An 18,259-nucleotide genomic window follows, 5' to 3' on the forward strand; every position below is an offset into this window, starting at 1 on the left:
TGGAACAGTTCACAGGAATCTTGATTCTTCTGACCATTGTTACCTTCAAAGCAAAAGAGAAATTAAAACGATAACCTGGTTAGAGAAAAAGATCAAAGTGTAGAAAGTCAACTGAATTTCCTTCTGAGTTTCTCTGAAATTCCATTAGATTGTTTGCATGCTTACAGTGGTGTGATATAGACATGACGATTTCTATATTCACAAGTCATTCGAAAACATCTAGAAAACATCTCTTTCTTAACAATTATCTATATATCTGCAAATCTCACTCAAAGTCAGTTTTGAGTTAAGGAACAATGAGAGAAAACCTCCAAGGAGGAATAAGGAGAAAACTTAAGATTTATTGAGGTGGGTTAATTTCAGCTGAGACCTGTGAGAACTGAAACAAGTTTGAAACAAGCGCCTTCTTCCCCGGTGTACCTTGGAGCAGCTGCTCCATGGTGTCTGTCTGGCAGGCAGGAACCCCACTTGACCCATTCCCTGATCCCAACGATGAGACTGGAGCAAAATCCCTTGCTTGAAGCCTCCCATTGGCTTGTAAACGTTCTTCGCACTGAGACTAGAAAGGTTGGGAGGCTTCAAGAATGGCTAAGTCTCAACAGCTTTAGACCTTTGGCTAGATCTGGTACAGGCTTCAGTTCGCAGAGAATAGAAGTCTAAACTACTTTAGTGTGAGATCACGAGATCAGCAGTGCAAGATCTCAGGCTAGTAATCTCACATGATTTCGCACATTACTTTAGGGGTGTGCTCTTTTAAGAACTGAGGACTGAACGAGATCCAGGGCAAAAGACTTTGAAAACAAAGAGGCCTTCCTTCTGTTTGCAAACCATTTTGCCGTGGATCATGTGCAGGCCTTGGTTAACAGAGGCCTAACGTACTGTAGTGCAAGATCAAGTGAAAACAGTAGTGCGAGATTTTCCACTACTGGCCTCACAACTTTAGGCCTCCTTTTTTTTCAAATGCAACAAATCAGGCAAAGGAACCACCAGCTTGATACATCATCGCAACCTAAGTCCCAGTGGGGTGGGGTGTGGGTATAAGTAGGGCAAATGTTGTTGCAGTGACTCCGCTGTCGTTCGTAAGTGTGAATGACAGCCGTAGCGCTGCAACATTCGTAATTTCAGGACTAAGTCTTAAGTACTTGGGAGTGGATTAGGTCATAAATTGGAATGGTCACTTAGCGAACAGTTGTCACTCGGGGATTACCTGTAACCTAGGATGCTCTGAGTCACACTGCATGAGGCCTTTGCTCTTAGACTGGACACAGCCTAAGTGTGAAAGTTCTGTTCTCACACAATTTAGGGATGTTTCAGAGGACCAATGACAACACATTTCTCTCACGACCTCCAGAGGACAGATAAAAGGACACCCCATTCTTCTCAGCCTCCACAGATAAGTTCAAATAGAAATGGAAAATTACAGATACAAAATGGCACAGAAAGAATCTAAACAAAGAGACATTGACTCTTTCCTTCCTTGGAGTATGAGGAGGCCAGATCCTTTCCTTTTCTCTCCCAGGAGACGATATCTGATCAATTATTTTTTAATTAAAAAAAACTAACTATCATCTGTCTTCTTGAACTCTCTGATTGGGGACTAGAGAACTCTTACCGAGAGAGACCACATTCCTATGGTTTTCAAGCATGACTTCCGAATGCAGCGCTTTCTGGTCAGGATCCAACTGAGACCATTCCTCCTCAGAGAAATACACAGCCACCTCCTCGAAGGACACAAGACTCTCCTGAACAGGGAGAAAAGAACAGAACAGGAGGATTCGCAAGATCTGATCAACTTCATCAATGATTTAGACAAGAGGATAGAAGGGGAACTCATCAAATTTGCAGACAAGATCAAATTGACAGGAATACCAACACTCCACAAGATAGGCTCAGGATATAGAAGGATCAACAGATTGGACCCCATTAACAAAATGAAAAACAACATTGAGAAATGTAAGGTTCTACATTTAGGAACGAAAAACCAAATGCACAGGCTTAGAATTGGTGATATCTGGCTCTACAATAGTAAGTGTAACAGGGGAGACCGTGCTGACATCGGAGCACGACGGAGCAAAAGCAGAGCTCTGCGGAGCCCAGCCGCTTTCTGCCTGCCTGGAGGCTCTTCAGAGCCAAAGTGAAGAAAGGAATTAAGAAAGAAGGGCTTTCCGTCGATCACAAGCATGGCTAGTCTAGTCAAGAGAAGAACCAGGGGAGACATGGTAGCGGTGTTCCAATATTTGAGGGGCTGCCACAGACAAGCTGTTTTCCAAGGCACCTGAAGGCCAGACAAGGAATAATGGATGGAAACTGATCAAGGAGAGATTCAACCTAGAAATGAGAGATTTTCTGACAGTGAGAACAATCAACCAATGGAAGAGCTTGCCTTCAGAACTTCATCACTGGAGGCTTTCAAGAAGAGATTGGACTGCCATTTGTCAGAAGTAGTGTAGGGGTCTCCTGCTTGGGCAAGAGGTTTGACTAGATGACCCACAAAGTACCTTCTAACTCTATTCTGATTGATTGATTGATTGATTGACTGACTGACTGACTGACTGAACAAATATGAGACAATAGTGTGCAGTGACAGCCCAAAAAGCCAATGCAATCCTAAATTGCATTAACAGAGAGATACAATCAAGATCAAGTGAGGTACTAATACCTCTCTATAAAGCGTTAGTAAGACCACACCTAGAATACTGTATCCAGTTTTGGTCACTACACTACAAAAAAGATGTTGAGACTCTAGAAAGAGTGCAGAGAACAGCAACCAAGATGATGAGGGGACTGGAGGCTAAAACATACGATGAACGGGTGCAGGAACTGGACATGGCTAGTCTAGTGAAGAGAAGGACCAGGGGAGACATGGTAGCAGTGTTCCAATATTTGAGGGGATTCCACAGACAAGCTATTTTCCAAAGCACCCGAAGGCCAGGCACAGAATAATGGATGGAAACTGAACAAGGAGAGATTCAACCTGGAAATAAGGAGACATTTTCTGACAGTGGGAGCAATCAACCCATGGAAGAGAAGTTTCCTTCAGAAGTTGTGGGACCTTCATCACTGGAAGCTTTCAAGAAGAGATTGGACTGCCATCTGTCAGAAATGGTATAGGGTAGTGATGGCTAACCCTTTTGCTGTCACGTGCCAAAAGTGGGGGGAGTGCGGGGGGTTGTGTGTGCGTGTGCCCACACCCATAATTCACCCCCTTACGCTCCCCTCACTTTTGGCACGTGATGGTATGGTGGGCGTAGGAGGCATGTTTTTTGCCCTCCCCAGGCTCTAGAGGCTTTCTTGGAGCCTGGGGAGGACAAAAACAGCTTTCCCCACTCCCTCCGGAGGCCAGAAATGGCCCATTTCCTGACTTCCGATGGGCCTGGAAGGCCCGAAAATCACCTGGCCAATGTGTGCTGGAGCTTAGCTAGGGCAATGCTCAAGTGCCCACAGATATGGCTTCATGTGCCACCTGTGGCACGCGTGCCATAGGTTCGCCATCATGGGTATATGGTCTGCTTGGGTGGGGGGATTGGATTAGATGACCTACAAGGTCCCTCCCAATCTGTTAATCTTTACCTTCCGAAGCTGATAAATTACAAAAAGAACAGAGGTCTAGCAGTTCCTACCACTTTTATTCCTAATTCTTGAAGGATTTTAAAAAATTGCTTCTTGTAAACTGAAAGTTGGAGAAGTACCTAGCAGAACAAGATAACCAGAAGCTTTGCTGGCTGACAGCAACTTGAACCTGCTATTGTGATGTCCATGTTGTGGAAGGACACAAATATAACCCAGTCCAAACAAGGTGGAAAAATAGAAGCACACCCGCTTCACTTCCTGAAGGGAGAATACAAATCTAATAACTTTTCCCTTTCTTACTTGATTTAGAGGTTCAACCGCTCTTTGATTGCCATCATAAAAACCAGAAAACTTCATGCTTTTTTTCTCTGAAAAGAATAAATAATTTCAAAATGCATATTTAACAAAATAGAAGGAGGTATTGTATAGAAGAGAAGAAAGAGCAAAAGCAAGACAGATGGGTAATCGTAGGATCTTTGATTACCTCCTGAGATGTCCTGACTTTGATCCTCCCAAGGGATCCTCCTGAAAAATAGCTCCTGAAGAGGATTTGATGGGTTCTTCTTTCCCTCAGGATCTCTAATCTCCACAGTGCAGCACTTGAAATAGGAGGAAGGAAGGAAGAAGCAGAATTAATGTACATCACACGACATAAAGTGGATTCCTATATTCGGAACATCACCTCAAAGCCCCCAATATCCATCAGTGTGATTGAGTGACAAAACAATGGAACAATGTCCTACAAGAATAGGTGGGATATCTCCACATATTATGAATGTCAGAGAAGTTTGGGAAGGAGCGGTGAAGTATTCAAACAGATTCTCTATTCTCTTTTGAACTCATGCCTGCAACTCGACCTGCTCCTTCTGCTCCTCCGCTTGGCTTAGGAGGAAGCCTTCCACCAGGGCCACCGCCTGGGAGCTTGTCTCTGCTCCATATTCCCGCACCCAGTCCTCCATCTCTGGGGGCAGAAGAGCCAGGAACTGCTCCAGAACCACCAGGTCCAGCATCTGAGCTTTGGTGTGCTTTTCTGATCTCAGCCATCGCCTACAAAAGTCATGGAGGTGGCTGCAAAATTCTCGGGGACCCTCAAGCTCCTGCCATTGGGTGAACTTTGAGGGCTGAACTTCTGAAGGGAGGAGGGTTTCCTCCTCCAGGATCTCCTGCCCAGTCCTTGTCCAGAGCTTCCCCCACTTCCCAGGCTGAGCAGCTGAAGGGCCTTTTCCGCTTCCCTCCTTTCCAAAAGGTTGTGTCTCCATCCTTTCTCTGTCCTGCAGAGCAACTGTAAATGGCTCCAAGGACTCTGGTGGGTCTCCAGATGCCTTTTCCTTCATGGGACCATTTCTGGGGCTGCAGGACTGATCCCTCCAAGGGATTCCGCTCTTTTTCTTCTTCCCCCAAGAGAAAAAATGTGGTTTGCAAAGATTTCAAATGGTTTCGACTTTGTGTATCTGCGATGGAAGGAAAAATAAATACCAAGAATTAGAAAGTGGAATTGAGCCAATGAACAACCTTCTGGGCTTCCGCAAGGCTGACCCTCCCCTCCCCCCACTCGGGCTCTTCGCATAGAGAGGGCGTCTGGGGAGCATGGGATCTGGGGTTGAAGCCGGAGGAGGCCAGGTGAAGGTCTTTCCCTCCTCTGCCTCCCTCTGCACAAGAAGAGCCCTCGACTCACCCGGGGCATGTCTGGATCTCCCCCCCCCCAGACTCTCCTGCAGCCTCTTTGATTCCTGCGGCGCCCCAGGGGTTAAGGAGAGCGAGTGCACCATCCTAGAGCGGCAAGCTTTCATGATGTCACTTTCTTCCCGGCCACCCCTACAAAGCCGGTCATGACTTCCCCCTCCAGTGGACCAATGGGGAAGCGCCGGGAGTTTCCTTCTCTTGGCGGAGGGCGCCCCCTGGTGGATTAGGGGCAAAGTGCCAGGATTGTACAAAGGGCGGGAAAGAGGAGCGCATCTGAGGGGATGACATCCCAGAGAAAGTTCCCATTCGCATTTCTGCATGTTTCATCAGGAAGGACTGAAGTAATTTTTTGAAGTAGTTCTTAATTTCATCTTATTTTGGTCCCCATTGATTTCCAAAGATCTTCCTTCTTGATTGATCCTTTGCAATGTTAGCACACCAGACTGGTTTTCATTCTCATATCCTGGAGTATGCCTAATTTGGGAGGGAGGGAGGGAGGGAAGGAGGAGGTCAGAGCCATCATTTATTGCCATTGTAACTTCAAATGGTTACTTAATAAATTATTGTAAATCAGGGACTGCCTGGGTGGGCCAGCAGGCTGCCTACCTATGGGAACTTAATATGCAACCACATATCCCTACCACTGCTTTCTCTTCCCTTCTTTTACACAACTCTGTGAAAGTAGTTGCCATGGCACTGAAACAAGGATAACTGCAACATAAGTAAGCAGTGTGGCCAGGCAGCTGGGAAGGCAAACAAAATTCTGAGATGCATCACCAGAGGTATCACCATCAGCAAAAAGGAGCTCCTATCCCTCTACATAGGGCTTTAGTGAGACTCCATTTGGAATACTATGTCCAGTTCTGGAGACCTCACTTTAAAAAAGGTATTGATAAGATTGTGTGAGTCCAGAGATGGGCAACACCAGGGAAGGCAAGGAAAGACCACCACAAAATTAGGACACACAGCCTATGAGTTGCATTTTCTAATTCAGCATCACTACAACCCCGTTTTCCTTATGGTTTTCTTCCTCAATTATTACTTGCGTTACATAATGTGAAGCAGGTGGAAAGGCAGACTGAGACAATAGTAAGCAAAGGAAGAAAATGTGAGAGCTCTCACAAGGTTGATGGTTTGTTAAGGCGCTTCCAAGAAAGAGGCAGCAGTTGAAGCTTTATTTAAGGATAAAGCAGAGAAAAGATGCACCTGAGATACGCATGATGTCAGACCTCCGGACTTTTCGTCGGGCCCTGAAAACACATCTATTTCATCTAGCCGGGCTGGCTTGATCCCATCCCCTCAGTTTTTAATTGAATTTTGGTTTTAATTGGGTTGTTTTTAATATCTTGGGCCGAAATTATTTAATTGCTTTTTAAATTGTTTTTAAATTTTATGTGCAATGTTTTATCTTGGCTGTACACCGCCCTGAGTCCCGCAGGAGAAGGGTGGTATAGAAATAAAATAAAATAAAATAAATAAATAAATAAAATGAGGTATCCAAGGCTTGACTGAGCCCATGGATTAGTCCCGAAGGGACCTAGAACAAAAGCTAGAGGGCAGCCCCTGTGCAGGGGTTCTTATTGGGGCCCCTGACCCCTCCCTTACCAATGGGTGTGAGGGGGCCGGAGGGCCATTAACTCTCCCCAATGGGGCTGCAGGGGCCGGAGCCCTCTGACCCACCAGTGGGATCAAAGGTGCCTCTTTGCTCCCATCTGGTGGCCTTTTAAGAAACTGCCATGGCTGGCACAAAAACATCTAACAATTCCCCTTCTTGCTAACCAATGACAGGTACCAGTGAGTATGTATGAGGGGGCGAGCAGGTGTCATAGACATGCAGATGCATTGTATGCGTTTACAAGACCAAACACAAAAGCTTGCACAGAAGGTTGTGTCAGTCAATAGGCACAGGTTTGGTGAACAGGTCAGCTATCTGGTCGGTTGTACTACAATGTTTGACATGTACGAAACCCATTCTGGCAAGTTGCCTGACATTTTTGTAGCAGATGTCTATGCGGTGGGACCTAGAGCCCACCGCATATGCCCCCGAGATTTCAATTGCAACCGTATTGTCTTCTTGAATTTGGATGGGCAGAGGAGGGGGTGCCCAAATGCTTGTTACCAGAGCGTCGAACCAAATCAACTCATTGACTGTGTCTGACAGACGCATATTCCGCCTTGGCCGTGGAGCAAGAAACAAATTTTGCTGCCTAACATGCCAATGGATGGGGCAGCCATTTAGGAATATGAGGAAACCAGAGGTGCTCCGTCTACTCTTGGTGTCACCAGCCCAGTCTGCGTCTGAGTAAGCGGAGAGCTGGGCCGGCTTCCCCTTCTCTGGCTCCAGCACAAGGAGAGCATCGGCCATGCCCCTGAGATACCTGAGTACCCTCTTGACAGCATCCTAGTGGAATTATTTTGGGTTTTCCACATGCCTGGACAATAGATTCACAGCTAAAGCTATGTCAGGCCTGCTCCAATTGCTAATGTATAGCAAGGAGCCAATCACAGATCTGGATAACTTATTATCTGTGAACTCAGGGCTGTCCTTGTGAGTGTGACCATAGAAGCCACTTTGTATGGGGCTATGTGTTGGGTTAGACTTCGCCATTTTGCATCTGGCCAACAACTCAATCTTTTCTTTCTGAGATAGGGCGAACGCCTTTTCAGTGGCCAAGATGTGCACACCCAGGTACCTGTCAACCCACCCCAAGGACTTCAGGGTAAGCCTTTCTCCCAGGGCCTTGGCAAATTCATCACACCTTTCCTTGCCAGGGCCTACATATAGGCGGTCGTCTACATAAACTGGTTCTGTAGCACCTTTGGAGTCACGTGTGAAAATGCATTCATCTGCATGAGATGCCCTTGTTAAGGATATTGTTGTTGTGTTACCAACCAGCAGAGTGTAGAGCACAGAGAAACGTTGCTGAGAGCAATGAATAAGAGATGTGCAAACTGGTTTATCAAAAGTTTACTTTATAGTGAAAAAACAATCTCATAGTCTTTAAATCAATCCAAGTCTCTGCCAGTTAAATCAGTCCAGTGATACAAAATCTTCTTACCACACAAACAGTAGTTGATTAGAATAACAAACTCACTCTGGTAACAAACCACGATGGTAGCAGATCCATCCAACCGATGATAGCACAATGATTGCAACTCCACACCCAATGGTAGCTTATCATCAACTGAATACTTACAGTACCTTTCTTAAATACGTTCACAACTAATTACAGCATGACTCAGCATTACAATGAATCAGCAGGAAAACTTTGAAGTCACACAATACATATTCATATTAAAGTCACAGAACACATATATTGCCTGGACAACTTGTTAGGCTCAAACCATATCCTAACAGCCCTGAAGCCAATTCGTTCTAAACTTTTTCTGAGACAGTCGAACCAGAGTTTCCCTGACTGCTTGAGGCCATATAACCCCTTTTGGAGCAACCATGTGTTTCCTCCCTTCTGCTGGTAACCAGGAGGGGCCCTCACGTAGATCTGCCAGTCCAAGTTGGCGTGGAGGTAGGCCGTCTGGATGTCGAATTGATAGACTTCCTTTCCCAGAGCAGCTGCAGTTACGAGGGCGGCCTTGACACTTTGCCCAGACGATCGGAGAGTAGGTCTCCCTGTAGTCTTCCATGTAGCGCTGGGCGAACCCCTGTGCTACCAAGCATGCCTTGTAGCAGCCATTGGCAAGTGGTTTGGCCTTGAAATCCCACCTTGTGCCAATGACCTCCTTCTCCTTTGGTGGTTGTTACGGGGTGAAAACCTTGAGCTTTCTCAGGCTCTCCATCTCCTGCTCCATCGCGAGCTGCCACTTCTCCTGTTCTTTGATGGGCAGCTCCTGGATGTCAGAGAAAGTCTTTGGGGTGACCACAACGCTGTTGACAGACGCAACGTGCCCAATGTCGATTCTCTTTGGTGGGACCCCCTTGTTGGACCGCTTTGACCTCCTGCTACCACCCTTTTCTTCTGCAGGTTCCTTGTCGACTGGCTGTTCACAACCGGGATGTGGAGGCCCTCAGTCCCAGGCGTTGGGCATCATGAGCCTCTGAGGCATCGCTGGAGGCGAAGAGTCGGGTGAAGATGGCGTGTCTTCCCCCTCAGGACTGGACAGCTCATCCTCCCAATCTGGACCAGGTAGGCTGACCTCTTCGTCCTGTTCCTCGCTCTCGTCGGTGGCAGGGTCTGTGACTGTCTCAGGTGGTGTCGTGGTCGGTGCGGTTTTGCTGGGTTGGTTGACGTATGGGCCCAGATCATGAGTGGATTTGGGTCCAATTGGAGTCCTCTTCGAAGGAGGCAGATTGGGAGGTCACAGTCCTGCCCCCTTCTCCCAGGAACCGGTAGGCCTTGGAGCCAGGGAACCTGTCTCTGGGAGACGGAACTCCCCTTTTTCTGCAGCTGCTTGGGGATGTGCACCCAAGCGTAGGAACCAAATACACGCAAGTGTCCCAAACTTGGCTTCCTACCGTGGACCAGAAAATATGGAGTCTGGTCCACAACGCTGCTCTAGATGTGGTTTAAGGTATAATTGGCATAATGTAGCGCCTCCGCCCAGTATGATTCCGCAACCCCAGCATCCGCAATCAGACTACGCACCATAGTCTGCAGGTTACCATTTCGTTTTTCCACCACGCTGTTCTGTGCAGGACTAAAGGACACTGTACGAAAATGGTTTATGCCCTTATGCCTTATCCAGTCTTGGAACTTTTGGGACATGAACTCAGCCCCACGGTCGCTCTGCAGCTGCACGATCTTTGTCTTGTGCTGGGTTTCCAGAGTTGTATAGCGATTTTATGGCATCTAAAGCTTCAGATTTTTCTGTGAGGGTATATACATGGCCGTACCACAAGAAATCGTCGATGGCAGTGAGGAAATACTACCTTTTCACTAGGGACGGTGTAAATGGCCCAACCAAATCAACATGGACTAATTGATATGGGTATTGAGTTTTACGCAGAGACACTTTAGGTTTTGGGGCGGCCTCCCTCTTTGCCCTCTTACAGATGGCACAGTCCAGAAACATCTCACAATCCCAGAGATGAATCCCCTCAGCAAATTCCCCCATCTTTTTGACCACAGGGAAGCTCGCATGGCCTAATCTCCGATGTAAAAGATGGGCACATTTGATTTGAAGCGGCTTCCCCACTGACACGCCCTTGGCTCTGGTTGCCTTGGGTGGTGCCGGCTCCTTAGGCCCTTTTTTGGGATTATCTGCCTTAGGTGCCTGCTGGGGCTCGAGTTTCTTGCCCGCTTTGGCGTTGAAAGGCCATGGGGCTGGCTGAGGCGGCATGGGCGCAACTGCTTTGGCCTTGCGCCCCTTTGACAGCCTGGGAGCTGGCTGTGGTCCCTTGGGAGTGGCCGTCTCTGTCTTATGCACCTTAGATGCCCTTGGGGCTGGCTGTGGGGCCTTTCTCTCTCTTTGCACGCAGGCCCCTTCTGAGGTGGCACCCTGTGGGCTGTCCTCTGTAGCTGGGCCCTCGGGGGAGAAATATGGCAAACCATTTATAATAGTAACACTCCCAATAACCTTTTGGTCCCGAGTGACATGACCTCCCCCTTTATGAAACAATACTTCCACCCTGCCATCATCACATAATTTGATTATGCTCAACAAATTATTGGCAATAGAGGGAGCATGTAATACACCTTCAACATTGCCCATCCCTGGTATAGAGACAGCGCTCTCCCCAACAACCAAAGCATTATCACCATTGGCAACCTTGACGGAGGAGTTAATTCTCCTTAACCTTTTAAAACCTTGCTTCATGTTGGCAATGTGGGATGAAGCCCCAGAGTCCAGTAACCAGAGGCCAGTGGGGCCATCAGCCTTTGTGGCGGGGTTGAGATAACAAGTACATACAAAATTGCCATTAACGCCACCTTTGCCCCCGCCACGCCCTTTTCTGCCCCCTGCCCCCTTCCTTGATTGGAATCATGCTTGGGCCCTTGCTGGTAATGGGGGAAGTCCTTCTTCAGATGCTCCTCAGAGCCACAAATAAAACACTTGAGTAGAGCGTTAGCCTCCTCTGAACTCTGGTGCCTCCTGTTGATGCGCTGAGTTGTGGCCCTGGCATATTCTCCTGCATCTCTATGCCTCCTGTCCTCCTCATTGAGCCTCCCTGTGAGGTAGGACAGAGTCATGGCTTCCTTCCTGGTTCCCTCTAGTGAGACAATAAAATTGCCCCAACTTTTGTCCAGGAATGCCAGAATAACTGCAGTCATGTTGGCCTCAGTCACAGGGTAGTCCCTGAGCACCAGTTCTGCCCTGAGTGCCTTCAACTTTCCCAGGTGCTCAGCCATGCTAGCCCCAAATCTCAGCTTGGTATTGTAGAACTCTGATGTAAGCCTTGTGGTGGAGCCCAAGCTATCACTGTTAAACAAGCTATACAATAACGCCCAAATCTCACCAGCTGTGAGCCCATCTGGAATGCTAGGGTACAATTTAGCATCCAGTGAGCTCAGTAGAGTGGTATAGTTTTTCCTGTACCACTCTTCTTGAGGCCCCCAAGGGAAAGGTGGGGGGGTCTAAAACCATTTCTAGGGTCCCTTCCTTTAAGAGGCATACTTGTATTTCCTTATTCTAGATGTTGAAATTCTCTCCCCCCAGATGCAATTTTTCAAAATTATTTGGGAGGGCAGAAGCAGAAGAATAAACAGGAGCAGAAAATACAGATCCAGCTGGCTGTCCAAGGTATCTCTGAGAAGATTCCGTTGAAGTAAATGGGAGAGGGATCCCTCTGCTGGTAAGTGTTGGTATTTTTCTTTGATTATTTTCTTCTTTTTTAGATGGCGCCGACTGAGCATGCTCGGGCAACTGGGCATGCTCAGAGCTCATTTCAGCCCAGGAGCCGAAGGGAGCGGACGTCTCTCTCAGTGCTCCAGAGGGGCTGAAGGCCGCGGAAGCCCTGAAGACTCTTCTGGAAGCCCCCCCCCGTACTGGAGCATTTACCTGGGGGCGAAGAATGCAGGATGGGGCTGGGAAGGCCCAAAGACGCCAAGGATCGCTTGGAGGGGCCCACCACTGGTCCTGAAGACTCTGGAGGAGGTTGCCATCGTCGGAGGTGGGGGGCTCGGCTGGAGGCCCCCCCAAGAGGTGAGTTCTCCATTGTCACAGTGGGGGTGTCGGTAGGCTGGAGCCTCCAGGGATTCTCCTGAAGGCCCCCGGAGGTACGAGGCGCAGTTGGGAGGCTCCAGGCCAGACGCGTCCTGGATTGGAGGCCTCGGGGCTCCTTTGGAGACCCTCCGGAGGCAACGGGACGTGGCTGGGGGGCTCCAGGCTGGATGCCCCGCCCCTGTTGTCAGTCTCCGGGGGTTAATGAGGGAGGCTGGCTACCCCTGACATTGAGGTCACGGTCGTCGTGGCCTCCAGGGCTATGACCAGAACTTGGATCGTGGCCTTGATGCCTGCTGCAGCAAGTGCAGCTGGGCAGGCTTCAAGGCTTGTGTAGGCTTTGAGGCTTTCCGGTGGGGGGGGGGGAACAGTTTGCATGCCGCTTCGGCTGGCCGCCACTGGTTGCTGGGCCTTGAGGCCTAGCTGAGGTCTACTGAGCCTCGCTGGGGTAGATGGCCTGGGGGGCGCCATGTTGCTTCTGGTTGGCCCCGGAAGCTGCAGGTCGCAGTTTGGCAGGAATTTTCCCGCCAAAAGCTCCGGGGCCCCGGGATCCCCCAGGGTGCTGGGCGCCATGTTAGGGGGCCTCCTGGGTGCTGGGGAACGACTTAACCGGTGTCCAGAGGCCCCCTGCGCTGGTGTCCCACACGACTTGGCTTGTGGCTTCCCTTGGGCTGCTAGGAGCGTTCGGAGCAGCTCTCTGCATTCCTCGCCAGTCAGCTGGTCTACGCTGGATGTGGCTTGGTCCCAGGCCGCCTCCCCGGTGTCCTGGCAATTCTGGGTGGACTGCTGGCCTTCCATGCTTCCCTCTGTGGCTTGCAGCTGCAGAGAAATGTGCGAAGGGGTTCCCGGCGTTCCGCTAGGTTCTCTGGGGGCATAGAGATCATCTGAGCCCTCGGCTGGATCGAAACTTGCATCAGGGACTGGATGCATGGATGCCATCCTTGGTTGGAGACTCGGGGATCTCCTGCCATCCATCTGAGGGGTTCTTGTTGGAACCTCCAGGCATTTTGTTTCTGCTGGTTTGGAAGCGTTGCCTCGAACCATCCTCTGCTACCACTTTGGAAGAGCCCTCACAAGGTTGATGGTTCGTTGAGGCACTTCCAAGAAAGAGGCAGCACGCAGGGATGCAATCAGGTGAAGCTTTATTTAAGGATAAAGCAGAGAAAATGAGTTCCCTGGCATGGAGGCATCCATGCCTGGACTGAGTCCATGGATTAGTCCCGAAGGGAGCAAGAACAAAAGCTAGAGGGCAACCCCTGCGCAGGGGTTCTTATGGGGGCCCTCTGACCCCTCCCTTACCAATGGGTGTGACGGGGCCGTAGGGCCATTAACTCTCCCCAATGCGGCTGCAGGGGCCGGAGCCCTCTGACCCACCAATGGGATCAAAGGTGCCTCTATCCTCCCATCTGGTGGCCTTTTAGGAAACTGCCATGGCTGGCACAAAAACATCTAACAGAAAAGCTGAAACAATAGTAAGGGATTCAGGACTAATTGCATTTCTGCCTGCAACTCTGCTCTAGTGGATAGACTCATCAGAGGGAGTTACTTGAAACAATTAGGAAATCTGCACTACTTAAATATTGGCATCCACACATCACTTTCAGGGCAAACGGTAACTTTAATCTCCACTGATACTCATCTTTCTTTTAAAACCTCCTACTTAGCAAAAAAGCACCAGAATGGATTGAGGATTCAAAATCAAAATCAGAATAGAGCTGGAAGGGAAATTGGAGGTCTTCTAGTCCAGTCCCCTGATCAAGCAGGAGATCCTATATCATTTCAGAAAGTGATTGTCCAGTCTCTTCTTAAAAATGTCCAGTGAAGAAGCACCCATGCTATCTGAAGGAAAGCTGTTCCATGGGTGAATTGTCCTCACAGTAAGAAAGTTCCAAGTTGCTTCTCTCTTTGATTAGTTTCCACCCATTGTTTGTTATCTAGCCCTCTGGTGGTTTGGGGAGAAAATTAGATATTAGATTAACAGAGTTGGAACGGACCTTGTCACTCATCTAGTCCAACCCTCCGCCGAAGCAGGAGACCCTACACTATTTCTGACAAATGGTAGTCCAATCTCTTCTTCAAAGCCATCAGCGATGAAGCGCCCACAACTTCCGAAGGCAAGCTCTTCCATTGGTTGATTGTTCTTTCAGAAAAGTTCTCCTTATTTCTAGGTAGAATTGCTCCTTGATAAGTTTCCATCCATCATTCCTTGTCTGGCCTTCAGGTGCCTTGGAAAACAGCTTGACCCTCTTCTCTCTATGGCAGCCTCTCAAATATTGCAACACTGCTATCCTGTCTCCCCTGGTCCTTCTCTTCACTAGACTAGCCATGCCCAGTTCCTATAACTGTTCTTGTTTTAGTCTTCTGGCCTTTAATCAGCTTAGCTGCTCTTCTTTGCACTTTTTCCAAAGTTTCAACATCTTTTTTGTAACGTGATGACCCAAACAGGATGCGGTATTCCAGGCGTGGTATTACTAAGTCTTTATGAAGCGGTACTAATACTTCATGTGATTTTGATTCTATGCCTCTATTTATTCAACCAAGGATTGTATTCACTTTTTTTGGCTGCTGCCGCACACAGGTGATTCATGCTTAATTGATCATCCATTCTGACTCCAAGGACTCTTCACAGTTACTATTTTCGAGCCAGGTTTCAGGTAATCTGTTTTTCCTGCCCAGGTGTAAAAGTTTGCTTTTCTTCACATTAAATTTCATTTTGTTGGATTCCACCTTGTCTCCTTTGGATCAGAAAGGCACAATATGCGTACAGATCAAAATCTATAGAGACGTGGTGGATCACTGATTAGAATGCAGTACTATAGGCTAATTGCCCACAGCCAGAAGTTTGATTCTGACAGGGTCATGGTTGATTCAGCTTTCATCCTTCTGAGGTCGGTAAAATGAGGACCCAGATTGCTGGAGACCATATGCTGACTTTGTAAACTGCTCAGAGTGCTGTAAAGCATTGTGGAGTGGTATATAAGTCTAAGTGGAATTATTATTGCTATACAGTTTATCCTGAGCGTGGATCCTTTTATGAGAAGTAAGACTAACTTTCTGAGCAAAGGCCTTTCCACACTCCATTCATTTATATGGTTTCTCACCTGTGTGGAATCTTTCATGGACTCTTAGGTAACAGCTGTGAGCAAAGGCCTTTCCACACTCCATGCATTTAAATGGCTTTTCCCCTGTGTGGATCCTCTTATGGGAAATAAGAGGATCTCTTTGAGCAAAGCTCTTTCCACATTCCATGCATTTATACGGTTTCTCCCCTGTGTGGAGCCTTTCATGTGCTCTTAGGACACATCTGTAAGCAAAGCTCTTTCCACACTCCATGCATTTAAATGGCTTTTCCCCTGTGTGGATCCTCTTATGGGAAATAAGAATATCCCTTCGAGCAAATGTTTTCCCACACTCCATGCATTTAAATGGCTTTTCCCCTGTGTGGATCCTCTTATGGGAAATAAGACTACTCCTATGAGCAAAAGTCTTTCCACATTCCGTGCATTTATATGGCTTTTCGCCTGTGTGGGTCCTCTTATGGGACATAAGACTACCCCTTTGAGCAAAGGTTTTTCCACACTCCATGCATTTATATGGCTTCTCCCCTGTGTGGATCCTCTTATGGGATATAAAACTACTTCTTCGAGCAAAGTTTTTTTGGCACTCCATGCATTTAAATGGCTTTTCCCCTGTGTGGATCATTTTGTGGACAGTAAGTCCATTTCTATGAGCAAAGGTCTTTCCACACTCCATGCATTTAAATGGCTTTTCCCCTGCGTGGATCCTTTTAGGGGAAATAAGATTACTACGTTTTCTGAACCTGTTACCAGACTCTCTGCATTTGTATAGCTTCTCCCCAGTGTGAATCCCTTCATGGGAAGTAAGTTGCCTGCTTGTTCTAAAACATTTTCCACATTCCAAACATTTGTAAGGCTTTTCCCCTGTGTGGATCCTCTTATGGGAAATAAGAATATCCCTTCGAGCAAATGTTTTCCCACACTCCATGCATTTAAATGGCTTTTCCCCTGTGTGGATCCTCTCATGGGAAATAAGACTACTCCTATGAGCAAAAGTCTTTCCACACTCCGTGCATTTATATGGCTTTTCGCCTGTGTGGATCCTCTTATGGGAAATAAGACTACCCCTTTGAGCAAAGGTTTTTCCACACTCCATGCATTTATATGGCTTCTCCCCTGTGTGGATCCTCTTATGGGATATAAAACTACTTCTTCTAGCAAAGTTTTTTTGGCACTCCATGCATTTAAATGGCTTTTCCCCTGTGTGGATCATTTTGTGGAGAGTAAGTCCATTTCTATGAGCAAAGGTCTTTCCACACTCCATGCATTTAAATGGCTTTTCCCCTGCGTGGATCCTTTTAGGGGAAATAAGATTACTACGTTTTCTGAACGTGTTACCAGACTCTCTGCATTTGTATAGCTTCTCCCGAGTGTGAATCTCTTCGTGGGAAGTAAGTTGCCTGCTTGTTCTAAAATATTTTCCACATTCCAAACATTTGTAAGGCTTCTCTTTTGTGTCTATCACTTTTTGAGATGTAAGGAACTTATTTCCAAGAGAAGGAATGAATGTCCCATTGTAACATTGTCTGTTGTGTCTCCTTAAAGCATCTTCTCCTTTGTTTTGGCTTAAATAGTGTTCTTTTACTTGTAATTTAGCTTTGATTGGCTTCACACTTTCCCCAATATATTTTTTCCTTATTTTCTCCTGTTGGGCAAGAAAGTCTTGCATCGGAGCCTCGGTGGGAGATGAGCTTTCCTGATTCCAATCATTTGATTCTTTTCTATCATGGGTTTCTAATTGCATTCGAATTCCAAACTTCTCCGTTCCATCTTTAGCATTGATCACTTGGAACAATTCACAAAAATCTTGATTCTCTTGACCATTATTGCCTTCAAAGTAAAAGAGAAATGAAAATAATAGCAAGGTTAGAGAAAAAGATCAAACCATACAAAGTCAAGTGAATTTCCTTCTGAATTTTTCCAGAATTCCTTTAAGTTTTATGTTTGCATGCTTACAGTGGTGTGATATAGACAGGATGATTTCTATATTCATGAGTCCTGAAAGCTTTGAAAATATCTAGAAAACATCTCTTTCTTTACAATTATCTATATATGTGGAAATCTCAATCAAAGTCTGTTTTGAGTCAAGGAATAATCAGGGGAAACACCCAAGGAGGAATAAGGAGAAAACTTAAGATTTATTGAGGTGGATTAATTTCATCAGAGATCTGTGAGACCTGAAACCATTTTGAAAAAAGCTCTTTCTTCCCCGGTGTACCTTGGAGCAGCTACTGCACGGCGTCTGTCTGGCAGGCAGGACTCCCGCTCGCCTCGTTCCTTGATCCCAGTGATGAGACTTTGGAGTGAAGTCCCTTCCCTGAAGCCTCCCATTGGCTTGTAAACGCTCATCGCGCTGAGAGTGGAAAGGTTGGGAGGCTTCAACAATGGCTATTTTGCTGCCCCAAAGTCTCATTAGCTTGAAAGGATTTTTTGGCCAGATCTGGTACAGGCTTCCGATTGCAGAGAACAGAGGCCTAAACTACTTTACTGTGAGATCACACAAGACGAGAAGTGCAAGATCTCACACTAATGATCTTGCGGGATCTCACACTGCAATACTTTAGGCCTGTGTTCCCAGAAACTGAGGACTGCACGAGATCCAGGGCAAAAGTCTTTGAAAAGAAAGAGGCCTCCGGAGGCGGGGCTGGCATCGCGACCGGACGACGGGAAGTTTCGGGGCTCTGAAACCACCGCTGATATCTCCACCGCTGGATGGTCCAATTTGGACCTCACTGTCCCGTAGAGACAGTGATAGAGGAGGGCACATCCTGCTGATCCCAGAGACACCGCAAAGTCCGTGGTTGATCCAGGAG

At 47.4% G+C, this 18,259-nt stretch overlaps 2 protein-coding genes across 4 annotated transcripts in view; both read right to left on the reverse strand.

Moving 5' to 3' along the window:
• Nucleotides 1-18,259, reverse strand: part of LOC132710762 (uncharacterized) — a 139,707-nt gene that overhangs the window by 111,416 nt on the left and 10,032 nt on the right. Inside the window, exons 1-4 of one of the 3 annotated variants that reach the window (XM_087884785.1) lie at nt 5,246-5,359; nt 4,416-5,021; nt 4,055-4,169; nt 3,871-3,938 (exon numbers count right to left, since the gene is read on the reverse strand). In XM_087884785.1, the coding sequence (XP_087740911.1) occupies nt 3,871-3,938; nt 4,055-4,169; nt 4,416-4,904 (672 nt within the window). In that variant the 5' untranslated portion in view covers nt 4,905-5,021; nt 5,246-5,359. Of the gene's footprint in view, nt 1-3,870; nt 3,939-4,054; nt 4,170-4,415; nt 5,022-5,245; nt 5,360-18,259 lie in introns of those variants that run through there. The other 2 variants (XM_087884786.1, XM_087884784.1) reach the window with 2 other exon arrangements.
• LOC117659645 (uncharacterized) overlaps nt 15,216-18,259 on the reverse strand; it is a 36,177-nt gene continuing 33,133 nt past the window's right edge. Inside the window, 1 exon segment of the mRNA XM_087885391.1 lies at nt 15,216-17,276. Within this exon segment, the coding sequence (XP_087741517.1) occupies nt 15,352-17,276 (1,925 nt within the window). The 3' untranslated portion in view covers nt 15,216-15,351.

This window comes from Pantherophis guttatus, chromosome 2 (assembly GCF_059756535.1).
Source record: "Pantherophis guttatus breed Tessera chromosome 2, ASM5975653v1, whole genome shotgun sequence".
Taxonomy (NCBI): domain Eukaryota; kingdom Metazoa; phylum Chordata; class Lepidosauria; order Squamata; family Colubridae; genus Pantherophis; species Pantherophis guttatus.